This window comes from Rosa rugosa, chromosome 3 (assembly GCF_958449725.1).
Source record: "Rosa rugosa chromosome 3, drRosRugo1.1, whole genome shotgun sequence".
NCBI lineage: Eukaryota > Viridiplantae > Streptophyta > Magnoliopsida > Rosales > Rosaceae > Rosa > Rosa rugosa.
This window is the reverse complement of record NC_084822.1, coordinates 9669702-9686854: the sequence shown is the minus strand read 5'-3', so window position 1 is coordinate 9686854 and position 17153 is coordinate 9669702. Positions and strand designations below refer to the sequence as shown.

At 38.2% G+C, this 17153-nt stretch overlaps 3 protein-coding genes and 1 non-coding gene across 4 annotated transcripts; 3 read left to right on the top strand and 1 right to left on the bottom strand.

The window, feature by feature from the left end:
* Positions 1-3965: 3965 nt before the first annotated feature.
* Positions 3966-7744, top strand: LOC133736626 (ABSCISIC ACID-INSENSITIVE 5-like protein 7). Its single transcript, XM_062164178.1, has 5 exons — positions 3966-4134; positions 4946-6112; positions 7001-7072; positions 7143-7172; positions 7384-7744. The coding sequence occupies exons 2-5, from the start codon at positions 4991-4993 to the stop codon at positions 7456-7458; spliced, it is 1299 nt and encodes a 432-aa protein (XP_062020162.1). The 5' UTR covers positions 3966-4134; positions 4946-4990; the 3' UTR covers positions 7459-7744.
* A 539-nt stretch (positions 7745-8283) lies between these two features.
* Positions 8284-8356, top strand: TRNAE-CUC (transfer RNA glutamic acid (anticodon CUC)). Its single transcript has one exon. It is a non-coding gene; the product is annotated as a tRNA-Glu (tRNA).
* Positions 8357-8424: 68 nt separating this feature from the next.
* On the bottom strand, positions 8425-11996 carry LOC133738708 (protein DJ-1 homolog C). The gene is made up of 8 exons (XM_062166289.1): positions 11644-11996; positions 11353-11553; positions 10885-11034; positions 10628-10807; positions 10018-10095; positions 9476-9676; positions 9214-9351; positions 8425-9101 (listed from the first exon to the last, which is right to left on the bottom strand). The coding sequence occupies exons 1-8, from the start codon at positions 11881-11883 to the stop codon at positions 8889-8891; spliced, it is 1401 nt and encodes a 466-aa protein (XP_062022273.1). The 5' UTR covers positions 11884-11996; the 3' UTR covers positions 8425-8888.
* Positions 11997-12477: 481 nt separating this feature from the next.
* Positions 12478-16405, top strand: LOC133736981 (methylcrotonoyl-CoA carboxylase beta chain, mitochondrial-like). The gene is made up of 10 exons (XM_062164610.1): positions 12478-12745; positions 12841-12960; positions 13057-13491; positions 13667-13757; positions 14292-14533; positions 14621-14785; positions 15135-15209; positions 15703-15834; positions 15945-16001; positions 16098-16405. Exons 1-10 carry the CDS (start codon positions 12560-12562, stop codon positions 16299-16301), a joined length of 1707 nt encoding a protein of 568 aa, XP_062020594.1. The 5' UTR covers positions 12478-12559; the 3' UTR covers positions 16302-16405.
* Positions 16406-17153: the final 748 nt, after the last annotated feature.

The window sequence follows — 17153 nt, the reverse complement described above, 5'->3', positions numbered from 1 at the left end:
ACTGTTCACCTACCACGTGGACCACTCAAAAACGTTACTCTTCTTTGCTTTGTTTGCTAAACACATTTTGTTAGAATGTGGATCAAGATATCCATGGGAAGATCTTTGTGTTTATAATTTCAGCTCTTGCGGATCACTACACATGATCAAAACTAACTCAAATCTGAATTTATATGTCCATAAAGATTGTCGATGAATTAATTAACGACAAAAATTACATATGAATATTAGGCTAAATGAGAGTTGATTTTTCGAGTACATAGACATCAAGTTGAACTTTGTTCATGTTCCTCATCGATCTGTGTCGGTGTGGGGTAAAAATTTTGAGAACTTATAAAAACAACAAGGAAACATCCTGTCAAGGAAGAAATATATAGTCGAGGAGTGAATATTTTACCGATGAGCTTATCTCTTGTCTGGGGGGAAATATTTCGTCGAGAAAGATCTAGTCACGCCGAAACCTTTCAAGGAGACATCAGCTCAAGGAGAGATTTGCTCGAGGAGAGATTCGAATAAAATGTGATCTCCTCGAGGTAGGAGAGAATCCTCTCAAGATGAATTTGAATGAGGCAGAATAGGTTAGCGGACTTAGCCAACTCATCCGAGTCCTCAGTAAGCGGAAACACTTTCCCACGATGTTCTAGGAGTGGCGTTGTGGACCCGCTCATGTGTAATTTGCGGATCAAGCACGCCATTACACACACTAGTCAAAATATCCACTCGAGCTCGTCTATAAATACCTTGCGAAGTAAACTTTTTGACAAACAATTCAACCCGGATACACACTTACCACAACTCAAATCATTATTAACTTAGGCATCGAAGTACCTTTTGCGGGTAGCCGCCTCTTTCTTCCAGAAGCTTGATTCGTCAAATACAAGACCCAATTCCAAAGATCATAAATCAATTCCTTTATAGCGAAGCTTTCGCTCTCGCTCCAGTCATAAGAAGTATGTGAGGAAATCTTCTATTGAATTTTTCCGCACCAACACTCGGTTCCTCTTGCGATTAATACTTAAAAAGGAGAGATTGTAAGCGCTCTAGTTGTTGATGGATATGCCTCCCTCCTTTATTTAGGATCATTGTAATAGGGTCCGTTTAGGTCTGCCGCAGTTTCGTTTGCGGTAGGTAGATTTGGTTTTGGTTTCGGGAGATTTGGTTTATGTCCCCCTCCTCTTGTATTTTTCTTTTCTTTCAATAAATTCTAGGGGTTAAGAGGCTTTTTGTCTCTCTTAGCTCCTGGTTTTAGTCACACAAAAAAAATGACGGTGCGAATTGAGTTTCAAAGTTGAGTATAATTAACTGGTTTAACAATGTAAATGAAGACAATTGAACATACATGCTTCTATGTATTGGGATTGCCAAGCTAGCTTTAGAAATATCCAAGATGAACAGCTGCTTCGGATTAAGAACTGCCGCAACGGGTTGCATGACCTAGTACGTTGATGCATTCCTAATCGACGAAGTTTGATGGGCAAGCTCTTGAGCAGTAAGAAATGGTAAAAAGAAAAGGTGTGGGCTAAACTAATTTAGGCAACAACGCTTGGGCATGGAAACAACCATGCATCGAGCCCCGCCCAAAAACTGGGAATTTGAATAGTTGGTACAAAACTTGATGAAGATGAGGACACCACTAACAATAATGGCATCAGCATTGTTGCTTTGGGTTTCCCTGAGTTTTTAGCCGGGTTTATAAAATGTTCAAAATATTTCTATTTTTTAGTCACATACTTGAAAAAACTATGTTTTCAATCAATTATACTAAAGTATAATTTTTTAATTGCATGTATTATTTATATGTTTTATAATAAAATAAAATTAAAATCAACATATGCCTAAGCCCCTAGGCACTAGGTCCCTCCACACTGTGCGCCTACTGTCTAGCGATTTTTAGAACATTGATCACTGTATAAACCAAAACCTTAAAATTAGGACTATGTCATTATGAATTCAACACCACCGACCGTAATTAACAATTTAATAAGATAAATATGACCGAACTGTTTATAGAAAATGCATTATCCATATATTTAGTCAACAAAACCGATTAGATTTCACATTCAAGTTGGATGCAACTGGAAAAATTAGATTGATATTTTGAACTACAAAAGATTTGGGAAGTTTCATATTCATCGACTTCATTGTCTTTACTTACTACTATGATTAGTGAACTCCATCTGTTATCCATCACATTAATTATCACCATGTTTATGACTTTAGGAAAAAGTAAAACCGTCCATATTAGGGTCCTAACCAAGTCAACATTGCATTAACCTAAAACTATGTCGGTATGAACTCGACACCGTTTTTGTAAAATCGTACTTTAATTTTGTACCGTAATTGACAATTTAATAAGATAATATTTTTTGAATCAAAGGAGGTCTATTCAGTAAGCAGTACCAGAAATGACACACTCCTGAGGGACTGACAGAAAGAGCCATCCTTTAGGACATGCAAAGGAATAGAAACAGAACATTGCACTCTCGGGTACACCCACTTTTTAAGGACATTCAAGCACCTTTATTCTAACAAAACCTAGAAACTTATAAGCAAATTAAATAAATGTAGCAATCGAGCAGCTAGATCCTGCGACCCAAACAGAATTTAAATATTACTAGTAGATGAGGACACAAATTCCTCATCCAACATAAAAAAATAAAAGACAAATAAGAAAAATGCAGGCCAAGCCCTAGCAAAATTTGAGGCCCAAGCCCAGGAAGGGGCCCATCCCCACCCAGAGCAGTAGCTTTTCCCATCACCACGCTACCGCCATCTGCAGCACCACCGTCCTCGTTGAAACTTCTGACAGAATCGCTGAATCTGTCCCAGACTAGAGCCAGACCACCACTAGAAAGCCCGCCATCACCAGCAGCAGTCACCTGTAGCGACGCTGCCCAACCTGCACCACGAATCGGGATCCCAAATTTGACCTTGATCCCACTTGATTGGCTCCACCGCCCGCTTTCGCCCGCACGGGGATCAGAAGGCCCGCTACCAAGAACACCACCACCGTTACCAGAGCACAACCACATTGAGCCTAAGCCCGCAATTTCACCAGTTTGAAACCGCCTCTTCCTTGAAATACTCAAAAGAAAAAGAAGTCAAACACCTCCGAGATAAAGAACCACGATCAAACCCCAAGAAGGGGAAGGCATCCATTAACATGGATGAAGTTCTAGATTGAAAAGAGGAAATTTCAATCTCAACCCTAGCAGAGCAACTGCTAGGTCTGGATCTTTTCTTTTTGCATTATTTAATAAGATATTATGACCAAACTATTTATAGAAAATGCATTATCCATATATTAAGTCAACAAAACCGATTAGGTTTCACATTCAAGTTGGATGCAACTGGAAAAATTAGAATAGATATTTTGAACTACAGAAGACTTGGGAAGTTTCATATCGATCGACTTCCTCATTATCTTTACATAGTACTATGATTAGTGGTCTCCATCTGTTATCCATCACATTAATTATCACCATGTTTATGACTTCAGGACAAAGTAAAACCGTCCATATTAGGGTCCTAACCAAGTCAACACTGCCTCTACCTAAATATAGCTTCACAGTCAAAACTACATGAGATAACCTTTTTATTTTACTTACCCAGCTAATCGATAAGCATTAAGCACGACCGCCTCTTCTCAAAAGTGCTTCTGGGATTTGACTCAATACTAAGCCAACCACCCATCACAGTCTCTCTCACATGATCCAAACACACCCTACTCAAAAAAATTTGGGAGATTCACCGTGTCGGAAGCGGGCCCTACCTCAACGGCCAAGATCCCCCCACGTTGCACCCACATAGTGGCCAGACGTCAAATCACAATCCCTTCTCCTGATTGGTCCACGTTGCGGGATGTGGGTGGCTGCTCAGCAACTGTAGCAAATAAAAAAATCAGGAAATTCCGATATCTTAGCTTGGAGGGCGTCCTTAAATAGCGACTCGCGTCGAGGCGGCACAAGACACTTGTCGCACCCGGACATTACAGCAGACAAAACCCAAACCCAAAGCTTAGTCTCTCCTGAGCTCACACACACAGATAGAAGAAACAGACACTTCCCAATTTTTTCTTCACTAAATTTTTTTTCCCATTTCTGGAAAAAAAAAATTTAAAAAAAGGGAATCAAGGTAAAAAAAGCCCTTCATTTTCTCAGTGTTTTTTCTCTTCTCTATCTCTTTCTTTCTCATTTTCAGCTATTTTTAGAGTTTTTGTCTTTTCCTGAAGTTATTATGCTGGGTTTTTATTCTTTTTTCTTACAGGGAACAAATTTCTGAGATGATCATAATACATGTTTGTTTGAACTTCACTGTTTTAAAGTTTTGTTCTTTTATTTAAAAAAAATAAAATTTTCTGGGTGTGGTGGAGTTCTGAATCAAAATAGGGTTGGGAGTGTAGATGTTAAGGTGGATTAAAATTTGATGACTTTTTTATTTTTTTTGTTGGATCTGGAGCTGATAATTTTGATCTGAAATGATGGGGCAGGGGCATAGGACTTTTTGTTTGGTTCTGATAATTTGCACATTCGTACTTGTTCATAAGTATTAACTTTTTTTTCTTTTTTTAGCGGAAATAAGTGAACTTTTTTCTTTTTTTAGCGGAAATAAGTTATAACTTTTGGCAGTAGAATCTTGTGAGATATTTATGGTTTCAGGCTTCCAGCTGTGGCAAGTTTCTGTTGGGTGGTTGAATAAAGCAAATGTGAAGTTTGTTGTCAAGGATTTGTCTGTTTTTGAAAAAATGATGTCTTTGTATGATTCCCAAGTTCATTAATTGTCCTATGATACGTGTATGTAGTTCATTGAAGTTTATGGGTTTTAGATTCAGTTCTTGTATTTTCTTTTATTTCTGTGGACATGATTTTGTGTATTTTTGACTTTTTGTTTGAATATAGAAAACTGAGAAGGATATTTGTTCTTGTTCAATTGGGTGGATGTGTAGGGATTTGCCTAGTCAGCTGTTGCTTGCTAGTTTGGTTAACAGAAGATGGGATCTAATATAAACTTCAAGAACTATGGTGATGTGCAAAATGGGGATGTAAATGGTGGGAGGCTAGCTGGGAATTTCTCACTGGCCCGGCAGTCTTCTGTGTACTCCCTGACGTTTGATGAGTTCCAGAACACCATGGGAGGGCTTGGAAAGGATTTCGGGTCGATGAACATGGATGAGCTTTTGAAGAATATATGGAGTGCTGAAGAGACTCAAGGAATGGTGACATCTACTTGTGGGGCAGGAGAGGGAAATGCCCCTGGGGGGAATTTGCAGAGACAAGGTTCGTTAACTTTGCCGCGGACGCTTAGTCAGAAGACAGTTGATGATGTTTGGAAAGAGTTGATTAGAGACAGTGGTGATGCTAAATATGGTAATGTTGGTGGGGGGCAGAATTTGCCACAGGAACAAAGACAACAGACTTTGGGGGAGATGACTTTGGAGGAGTTTTTGGCGAGAGCAGGGGTGGTGCGAGAAGATGCTCAAGAAATGGCAAGGCCTGGTAATGGTGGATTCTTTGCTGAATTATTCCGTCAAAGTAACAATACCGGTTTAGCTCCTGGGTTCCAACAAGCAAGTCGAAACAATGGTCTTTTGAGTAGTCGAGTAGAGAGTAACAATAATTCGGTTCCTAATCAGTCTCCGAATTTGGCACTGAATGTTGGTGGACTGAGAACTTCGCAGCAACAAACACACCAGCTTCCCCCACAGCAGCAGCCAATCTTTCCCAAGCCTGCAACTTTATCTTTTTCCCCTTCTATGCATTTAGTAAGCAATGCTCAGCTAACTAGCCCAAGAAGTAGGGGACCCGTCTCTGCGGTTGTGGAACCTTCTAGGAACACTGCTTTCTCTCAAGGTGGTGGGTTTCCGAGTGCAGGGATTGGAATGGGTGGTTTAGGTGCTGGAGGTGTTACAGTTGCATCAAAATCTCCCATAAATCAGATGTCACCAGATGTGATTGCTAAGAGCAGTGCAGATACATCTTCATTGTCACCAGTTCCTTACATGTTTACTCGCGGAAGGAAAGCCAATGGAGCTTTGGAGAAAGTAGTTGAGAGAAGGCAAAGGAGAATGATAAAGAACAGAGAATCTGCTGCAAGGTCTCGAGCTCGTAAACAGGTAACCACAGTACTTCTGCCATCCTTACATTTATTATCTGTTAATAACTGTAACAGTGTGTTACTCATTGTCCGTGTGTTACTTGTTGTCTTTTGAAATTGAACTTACTTTTCTGTATGTGATAATCAAGGGACTTGATGCTTTAGTTGCACACCTATATTTGGATGTCTAGTGTGGTGGCATTATGTTTTAGCATAGATATGATCTGAAGCTTACAAATGCATACTTCTGTACCCCCCCCAATCCTTATACTGCTTAGTTGGAAATTGGAATTCCCATAAAAACCTTATTAGTCGTAGAAGTCATGTGTTGACATAAGAATCTGTCTGATGAATAAACAAAAGTGTGTCAGTGCATATAGAGGAATGTAAGAGTACAGCTACTGCAGCACTATTAACTCGTGTTAATGCAATATCACATTATGCTGTTCTGATCTTTGGTTTTATTGCTTTACTGATAGAAAATATCTAGTTGCACAGCTACTTACACAGCCATGTCATGTGGGGAGAAAAATAATGCTAGGAACACATAATTTTTATATGTCATCAGTAATTTATATATTTGGAGTGTGTATAGAACTACTGTTGATATATGATGAAAGTGCAGCATGATGTAAATGTGTAGTGCAGCTCCTGAACTGCCAATGTATCCCACTACTATCCTCATGTACAAGATTCAGAAGTTATCATTTCCCTTCTTAGTTTGGACACACTTTCTGGAGTGCAAAATTGGGACAATCTTTGAGATCTGTTTGAACTTTTGAGATCTGTTTGAACTTAAACATGTTTTAGAATCAGCTTAGTAAATTAGTGGCAGTCTGCTTCATTCATACTTTTAAGAAACACACCAGATGCTTAACTGTAACCTTTTCATTTTGGTTTCGTGCAGGCCTACACCTTGGAACTAGAGGCAGAAGTTGCAAAACTTAAAGAAATGAATGAAGAATTACAGAGAAAACAGGTATGGTACTCTGGGCACTGGTTGTATTAGTTTTAGCCAAACCCTCCCTGATTTTACCTTGTTGTTGTAGGCTGAAATTGTGGAAATGCAGAAAGATGAGGTACGCCATTCTTCATATATCTTGAAATTTTTACTGCCTTGCCTTTGTTTGTGTGGTTTATTTCTTCTTGCTTGACATAACCAGTGAATAAAATAAGTATGTTCGTCTAGGAATTTCTTGTAAATGAGGTGTCACTTGCATAATGATGCATAGATGAACTTCAACAGCACAGTACGCTGATCGATCCCTTTATTTCTTGAATGTTTGACAGATTTTGGAGACAATGCAGCGGAAATGGGGAGGTAAAAGACAGTGCTTGAGACGAACATTGACTGGCCCTTGGTAATTTTGATGAGTTTTACTGCAGATATGAGATGAGCGCTCGAGTTTACAAAATAGGTAGTATGGTACAAAGATTGGAGTTTGTATCTGTTATCTGCATCCAATCTTATACTTCAAACACTAGGTAGTAGCTGTATGTATAGGAGCGGAGTTGTGAGTTGTAAATTAAGACTACGGTTAGTCTCATCTTGTAGATAAAACTTTTGTATGTGTAATCTCTTGCTTCACATTTGATTGCAAATGGAATGTAGGGATAATTAAGAGAAGTCATATGTAAACTCTTGTCAGTATCATCCATCTAAACTATAACTCCGTTTCTGCTGTTCATCAAATTCATGTTCATGAAATCTGCAACCTACATTAATCTAACCAATTAGCTTCGATCTCCAGATAAGGTCCCTTCGGTTGATATATGATGATGCTTTTAACTATCAAGGTGAACTGCCAACAAAGCTACTTGTTTAGATTGGCAATCCAACAATTCAACATGCTTGATATTTTGCAAGAGGCTGATTTGGTATCAAGAACTGAGACTCATACCTCGTTGAGGTCGGCAATCCAAGTTTTAGTTGATTTGGTCTTCAGTTGACCTTTTATTCAATTGTTCTCCGTGCATATTCAACATGGTAGAATTTCCTTACTCTTTTTGAGAAGATGGAAGGAAATCCACCATAATTCTTCTGAGACGTGGATATGTCTTGGCGGTTTGATGTGTGCGCATAATTATAAAAACATAGCAACTGTGCTTCTGTGCCTGCCTGCCCCATTGAAATTTGGCAGGACTTGAAACATGGAATTAATTCAATGTTGTGGTATCGAGTATCAACAATCCGTTGTAGTCTAGTTGGTCAGGATATTCGGCTCTCACCCGAAAGACCCGGGTTCAAGTCCCGGCAACGGAATGTTTAATTTTTTTTTTTTTTTTTTGGGTTCTTTGCTAGGGATTTAATAACAAACAAATCGTTTCACAGCATTTAAATTCCTCTTCAACTTTTCATTCCAATTTCCCAACATTTACAGATTACAACCCGCCTAACTATCCTGTGAAGTAATGAAGACAACAAAATTGAGGATTAAACAAAGTGCTGAAAACACTCCCAAAAACAAAACTCTGCTACAAAGTATACAGGCCTTGCCACTCTCTTTTACATCAATTCATCGTCTCTGCAAATAATAAAGATGTTAAGTTGTTTCACTGATCGCAGAAGGTGTATCATCAGTTAATCAGCACTGGTATGAACACCTCTATTAAGGGAAAACGCACTCCAGAAATGCATGGTCAACAAACTCAACTATCTCAAAAAGCCATTTTCCAATCACTTGGTATGAACTCTTTCCATTGGCTAATGTGAGTTTGGCAGACTATATACTCTTCAAGTCCAAGTGCTGATAAAAAGTTGCATTTGATTTACTAGATTTTCACGCTAGATCAATCTAAGTTTTCGGGTACTCATAAACAAGGCCTTCTGCAACACTTCTTGCCCTTGCATGACCATATAGTTTGCTCACAATAGCCAATGCAAATTCTGCAACAGTAGCAAGTCCCCTGCTTGTGATCAGGTTACCATCAATTACTACTTTGGTGTTGTTCACCAACTCATCTGTAGGTTTGCTCGCAATGGAAGGATGGGCAGTGGCTTTCTTACCCTATATTTGACAAAGGAAGCATAACAGATTTATAAGCCAGGAAAAAATAAAAGATTTCACTCCTTTACTGAAAAAGAAGAGAAAAGATAGAGAAAACATAATTTCATGTAACCTTCAGTAAGCCCTGCTCAAGTAGAATTGCTGATGAGGAACAGACTGCTCCATATATTCTTCTGGCTAGTTCTTGTTCTTTGAGGAGACTCTTTAGAATTCTAGATTTGCTCAGCCGCTCAGCCCCAGCATTTCCTCCCTAAATATTATCTCATAAGTCAGACTACTAATTTAAAAATTACAACATGATCTCCAGATCCTGATAGGTTGTTTTAGGCAGACAAAAAAAAAATCTGTATCAGTATACATTTGCTTTGTCTCACCGGAAGAATGATTAAATCATATGTTGACTTGGCAGCAACACCAATTAACTTGTCAGCTATGATTTTGGTGCCTTGAGATGCCAAAATCTGCTCAGATTTTTCAACTGAAGCAACAGTTATGTCCACCTTTGCTCTCCGCAGAATATCTACAATAGTCACTACTTCAATCTCTTCAGAACCATTTGCAACTGGAATGAGAACCTACATGATATCGACAGAGAGCACGCAGACGGTCAACAGGGTTAAAAGTAAAATAAAAGGAAAATAGAGGTGTGTTATGTATCCTAATATCATTTCTTGTTCATCTATAAGAGCATTTTATTTTTCCTGTTTTTTGAGAGGAGAAAGAAACTTGAGTTTTAAACCTGTCTTTATGATATAATAGATTTTTGGGTTTTCCCAATTTATAAAGAAACACTATCAGGTAAACAAAGATTAGTTTCCTTTTTTGAATTAGGTAATGGTTGCTAGAGAATCAAACTGCATAACTACAGATCACATGGATAATATTCCGTAATGAAGTGGAAACAAAAGGAACTTACTCGAGGGATGTGATCAAAAGACCATTCAACTTTGTTGAACTCCTCCTTTCTAGATTCATCATCAGCAGGACCCACCAACTAATCAAAGAGACATTGTATTAGCTCAAAAGCTATTATATAGAACAAAAATGAAAAGGAAAGATCATAAGGATCTAAATAATCTGAGAATGGATGCATATTTTGGATGCAGAAAACGATAGTCAGTTAGGCAAATCTGACAAAGGATGGAGTTTCTTGAACAAAATGTGATATTGACAAAGGATGGAGTTTCCTCTACTCATTCTCATTATGAAACATCTTGGCATAATTGAAAGCAAATGATCCAAGTAACATACTTTGAAGAATATGGTAATTCTTTGGAATTTGATTAGTCCTGACATCTACAGTTACATTTAAAACCTATAGATATAAATGTTGCTGACTACACAATTTTCAGTGTTATTATCTGAATACTCTAATGTCCAAGCTGCAAGGACATGAAACCTCACTTGTATGCTTCTTTATGAACAACAACTGAAACTAATTTACTCTACATCTGTATTAAGAATCAAGGTCAAGCATGATGCATTTCAAATAAAAAAGCATTACAGTAGCAGGGCTCACCACTCACCAGCAACTCTCCAATTTCCTTGGCGACAGATTCCCCAAATAGCTGTTCCACTAGGCACAGGGCAAAAACAAAACAAGTTCCAGGGCCACGGCTTGTTGTGAGTACTCCAGAAACTTGAATGTTTGATTTGACTGCCCAGAAGGTTGGTAGCTTGTCAAAGAATGCAGGGTGGCAAGTTGTCTTGCATAACAAACTAGAAAACCATTAGCCGCAAAAATACATTGAAACTTCACAAAAGTCAACCCAAGTCAACCCACCTGCTTTCTCCTTAGAAGACCCCATGGTAGAAGTGTTACTGCTGGAGCAGCACATATAGCTCCATATAACCTCCTTTCCTCAGCCTGTTGCCTTGTAATTTTCTGAAGAACTTCGCAGTCTCTTAACCTCACCGAGCCAGGCATTCCTCCCTTATGGTCATAAACATATCAATAACCAGTGCATCCTAGAAGTTACCAAAAAATACAAACCAACACCACATTTCGACCAGAAAAAAAGAAGAAGAAGACCACATTTCTTCATATAAATCTTTTCAAGAACCTTAAAAGTTTGAATTATTACTCATCTAGCATCATTACCGCTAAAATACCAATATTTCATCACCTTAATACAATCACAATGTCACGAACATTTTTGCTTTCATATTATTATTTTTGGTCTAGTTGCTTCATATCTAGTAATGCTAACACTTGAAGAAACTTGACCAAAACTGGTTCAAAACAACTCACCGGTAAAGCCACAAGATCAAAAATTTGATCAGAACAGGAGGAAATGGAGGTATCAGCAACCAACTTAGTCCCACAAGAAGCTTCAATTTGGAGCTGCGGCTCCACCGAGGCCACAATGACATCAGCACCAGCTCGGCGCAGAACATCCACCATAATCACAGCCTCCATTTCTTCAGTCCCAAACCCAATCGGAACCAGAACCTGAAATAAACCCAAAAAATTCAAGTAACCCACTTCACTTAAAACCTCAATTTTTTTCTTTTTTTTTCCAAATGGGTATTGCAAAAACACCTTCTTGGGAGGCACAGAAGCAGCAGTGCTTGTACTCTTTGAACTAGAAACTGGGTTTGCTGGTTGAGCTGGAGAGATGGTTTTAGCTGGGTTTTCAGAGGGTTTTACAGTAGCTGCTGCTCTTCGCTGGCCGGAGGCCACGTTCTTGATTGAGAAAGAAGCAACAGTAGCCGTTGAAGTAAGGTTTGGGTAAGAGAATTTCACCGTCGTTGGTAAGAGAACTGAACACAGAGACTCCATTGCCGCAAAAGTCTGAGTTTTTTGGCGCAAGAATATCACCTTATCTTGGGTTTTACTGGGTTTTAAGCCAGTCACTAGCACTCCAACGACGTCGTTTCTATCTCAACCGTTTATATTATCAGTATTAATTAAGCCAATAAGGCTTATGGTTAAATTTTTAAAAATCCACAATTTACCCTTCTTTGATTATAGTCTAAAAATCTATAATTTAACAAAGGAAGGATAAAATAGTAAATATAATAGCAAACTGAATTGAAGAAATTACAAAAAAAAAAAAAAAAGATCTTAAACGTTTTGTTAACTGCAATGGCAGTTTTTTTTTTTTTTTTTTTTTTTTGGGAGTTGGCAGTTTAAATAAAAAAAATTACTTATTAAACAAAAAGTTTTTTTTTTTTTGAAGAAAAAAAAATATTCATAATTTAAAAAAAAAATATTTTTTAGATAAATTACTAAAACAAACTCTTTTTTTAGAAATACTAATAAAAACTCAAACAAAATGTTATAGACACAAATAAAGTATGAAAAAATAAAAAAGGCCAATTGACACACGCGTGAGCGTGTGTTAAGAGGCTAGTATATTTCGATACGGATAGACATTCCACATAAGCAGAGAGTAAGCTGATCAGTCTGTAAATACAGTTGCGTCTCTCTGCGTTTTAGAGAGAGAGAGAGAGAGATGCTTAGGATTTTGGCGAAGAGAGGAGCTTTAGGTTCATGGAGGTCAGTGAGCGCAGTACAGATAAGGAGGGATTACAGCCTCGGAGTGCTTCCTGATGGAGTTGATCGGAATTCCGAGGCTTTTTCTCGGAATTCTAAGGACATGGGTCTCTTAATCTCCGACCTCCAATCCCACATCCAAAAGGTCTGATTCTTAGTCTCTCTTGCTATGAATGAATGTGTTTATATATTGGGGCTAAGTAGTAAGTAGGGATTGACTTTGTGTTTATGTGATGTAAGGTTCTCGCTGGAGGAGGAGCTGCAGCTGTGAAGAGAAACAAGAGCAGGAATAAGCTCCTTCCTCGAGAACGCATTGATCGCTTGCTTGATCCTGGTGCTTCCTTCCTTGAGCTTTCTCAGGTTTTGAAATATACACTGAATGTTTGGGTTACGAATCAATTGGACCGGATTAGTTACATGAATTCTGTTCTGATTGTTGGGTGTTTGATTAATAAGCTTGCAGGGCATGAACTATATGAAGACACATTACCATCTGGTGGGATAATTACTGGAATTGGTCCTGTCCATGGGAGGCTTTGTATGTTTGTGGCTAATGATCCTACTGTTAAGGGTGGGACTTATTATCCCATCACTGTTAAGAAACACCTCAGGGCGCAAGAAATTGCCGCTCGATGCAAGTTACCTTGTGTGTATCTTGTTGATAGCGGAGGGGCTTTTCTTCCCAAACAGGCGGAGGTCTTTCCTGACAGGGAGAATTTTGGTAGAATCTTCTACAATCAAGCTTTAATGTCAGCTGAAGGCATTCCTCAGATTGCGCTGGTATTGGGCTCTTGCACTGCCGGTGGTGCCTATATTCCTGCAATGGCTGATGAAAGTGTGATGGTTAAGGGAAATGGTACTATATTTCTGGCAGGACCCCCACTTGTGAAGGTTATTTTCTGGACTTCTGGTGTTGTAATTGCTTCATATGGTTCCTACATTTGTCTTGTGCTTTATTGGTATCTTGCATTTCTTCTGCTGAATGTTGTGAAAAATGTGTTAGTAAATTGTGGGCTTCTGTATACATGTCTCTGTATATAACCTAGATTTATCAAATGCTGAATAGGCTGCCACTGGAGAAGAAGTATCGGCAGAGGATTTGGGGGGTGCTAGTGTGCATTGCAAGACTTCGGGAGTGTCAGATTATTTTGCTCAAGGTATTTCACTTTGTCCAATTCCGTACTTTGAACCTTGTTGCGTTTCTTTGAAGTAAGTATCATCTCAGTCTGCTTGCTATAGGCTCTCTTTACATGTCAGTTCATGGATTGGTTTGTCATTAGATATAATGAAATTAAAAATGGGACATATATGTAACTCTAGTAATTGAAATTTGAGGATTTTTGATCCATCAGTTTGGCTAATAGTGCCTTAGAGAAGGTATTATCTCATGATTGAGGTAGAGTTTGTCTGATACGATTTCCATTGTCGAAGTTGCATTTGCTAAGGATACTAGACATAATCTAGAGTTGGTCTTATTTATAAATGACTGGGTCGAGGACTATCGAGTGACAAACTAGGAAGGTGTTGTCTTTGAAAAATATATAACTTTGGAGTTTCTTTTACATGACATGTTTATTTTTGTAATCTTTTCTTTATAACCAATTAGAATTGCTATTCTGGGCATGAATATGGAGAAAGAGAGAGAGATTATCCAGTAGTGGTCTTATATTCACTCTGAACTGTCCTTGTAGATGAACTCCATGGACTTACTCTTGGGAGGAATATTATTAAGAACTTGCACATGGCTGGGAAACAGGGTTTGAAAAGCGAATTCCGGAGCATAAGTTCCGAATATAAGGAACCATTATTTGATATAAAGGAACTTCGTTCCATTGCACCAACAGATCATAAGCAACAGTTTGATATTCGTTCAGTTATTGCTCGCATTGTTGACGGAAGCGAATTTGATGAATTCAAGAAATTGTATGGCACTGTGAGGGCATTTGCACCCATTCAAATTTAGATTGTTTCATTCATTCCACGAATATTCAATTTTTTTAATTTAATAGCTTCTGTGCAGACTCTTGTGACAGGTTTTGCTAGAATCTTCGGACAGCCTGTTGGAATTATTGGAAACAATGGGATATTATTTAATGAATCTGCTCTAAAAGGGGCCCACTTCATTGAATTATGTACTCAACGAAATATTCCTTTGGTCTTCCTTCAGAACATCACCGGATTTATGGTATGTAAACTTGTTGTCCTTTCTTGTAATTCTTTTGTGAATAAGTTAGCAGTGTCACTCTGTCAGTTAGCTATTCTGAAGAAGGCACCCTTCAAACCTCTGTGATCTAAGACTTGTAACAACCAGGGCTATCCTATGGCAATTATATCTTCTCTTATTTGTGTTGCACATCGTACTTATGGAAACATAGTGTGAGAGCATGTTTCGCGTGCAGTTCTGTAGATAGACTAGTTTTATCGTAGGTTTTCCTTTTCAACAAATGTATCTGATTACGTGAGGCTGGTTAAGTGAAGATAGAACCTTGAGCAAGGTGATTGAAGCATGGAACTGAATGTCCTTCATTTTGTAGGTTGGCTCGAGATCTGAAGCAAATGGAATAGCAAAATCTGGAGCAAAAATGGTGATGGCAGTTTCTTGTGCCAAGGTTTGTTTGTTCTTGTTTCATGGTTAGAATTCTTGCATGCTTGTGAAGTTATGAACCCCTCAGTGTGTCTTAAGCAGGGGTGTTACTGCTATACGGCCGAAGATACTCTGAAACTTGTATAATCAGACTAAAGTATTTAACATCTTATTAGACAGAGGCTTATGTCAGTTTCTTTCCACCATACTATTTTCTATGATGGTTTATTCACTTTCTCATCATCTTAAGTGTTGTTTCCATTATGCAATTAAATATCAACACCGTGATTCTTTAATCAGGAATTTTTTGTTTAAAATGCTTTCTTGTTTTAAGATGAACATATTTCTCACTTGGTAATTGCTTTTTCTCCTATTTATCATGTTTTCTTTGAAGTTACTTGATGTTTTCAGTAGGAAAAGTTATTGATTCTTCTTTAATTATCATTAATCTCAAATAAAAAGGGAAGAGAAGTAGAACTATGATCTACTTTTGTAATATCAAAGATCAATGTTTACAGGTCCCCAAAGTTACTATTATAATTGGTGGAAGCTTTGGCGCTGGCAATTATGCAATGTGCGGTCGTGCTTATAGTCCCGATTTCATGTTCCTTTGGCCGAATGCCAAAATATCTGTGATGGGTGGTGCTCAGGTGACCCTTCTCATACTGCATCTCTCTAATTTATTCACCTGTCTGAGCTCCGCTGCAACACTAACAGCTGCTTTAGGTTGGGGATTGACATGTCTTTGTTGCATTCTCAGGCGGCTGGTGTCCTTGCTCAGATAGAAAGAAGCAACAAGAAAAAACAAGGAATTGAGGTAAAACTTGAGTCTTATCTTTAACGAAAGATTACTTAGTTGCAGAATCGATCAGTGTGATTTTATTTATTGGTGTTCTGTGCATGTGTGGTGCAGTGGGACAAGGAGGAAGAGGAAAAGTTCAAGGCAAAGGTAGTTGAGGCATATGAGAAAGAAGGAAACTCTTATTACTCTACAGCAAGGCTCTGGGATGATGGGATTATTGATCCAGCTGACACCAGACAAGTCATAGGACTCTCCATCTCTGCCTCTATGAACCGTGACCCAGAAGAAACCAAGTTTGGTGTATTCCGAATGTAATGTAATAATAGATACATGTCTATAAAGGAGACCGTTAGCAGCCACAATGCTAATACTAGTTCATTCAAGGGCTAAATAAAATCTTCTAACAAATAACTCAACCATTGCTCGAATCTATGACCTTTAAAATACAACTCGCACAACAAACTGCCATGCTAACCTTGCAACATTGTAAATTATACTCAGTTTTTATATTTATACCATGTCCCTTGAATTTTCTCTTCGTCAAACTATCTCTTAAAATTTCAAACAAAAATTCATTAACAATTTTTTATTTTATGAGAAATAAAATATTTTCAAATCAAGAAGAGGAATAAATTTTTTTTTTTTTTTTTTATGAACGGAAAATATTTAATTTTTTAGCAATAGATCAAATATTCATTAAATTGGGTATGTTTTCGGCTTGGGGTGATGCATTAATATCGCATGCAGGTATGTTAATTCGTCTACGATCCACATCTACTCAATTTATCTCTGCGTTACAACTAGTGACTAGGCACAAGTATCTCGTACTTACGTATATTTGAGTGCGCAATTTATATGTCAATTGCGCCGCCACAACGCACCATGATGGATCATCACTGATGAATGGGGAAATACGTTGGATTTGAAACTTCAACAATCGTCCGCCACTTAATACCTTTGGTAGGCTATCTCTTTACCGCTAGATTTGCGGATTGTCACTTTGATGAGACATACTTCCAGTCGTTAGGGGGAGATAAGAACACAAATGTTCAACAGGAACAAAGTGAATTGTCGGGATCTGTCCCCACTTTGTCTCATCTCGATCCCCGTTAAAGTGACGAGATCACACATATCTGCTGCAAATATGCCTGCAATGATGGACGTTTC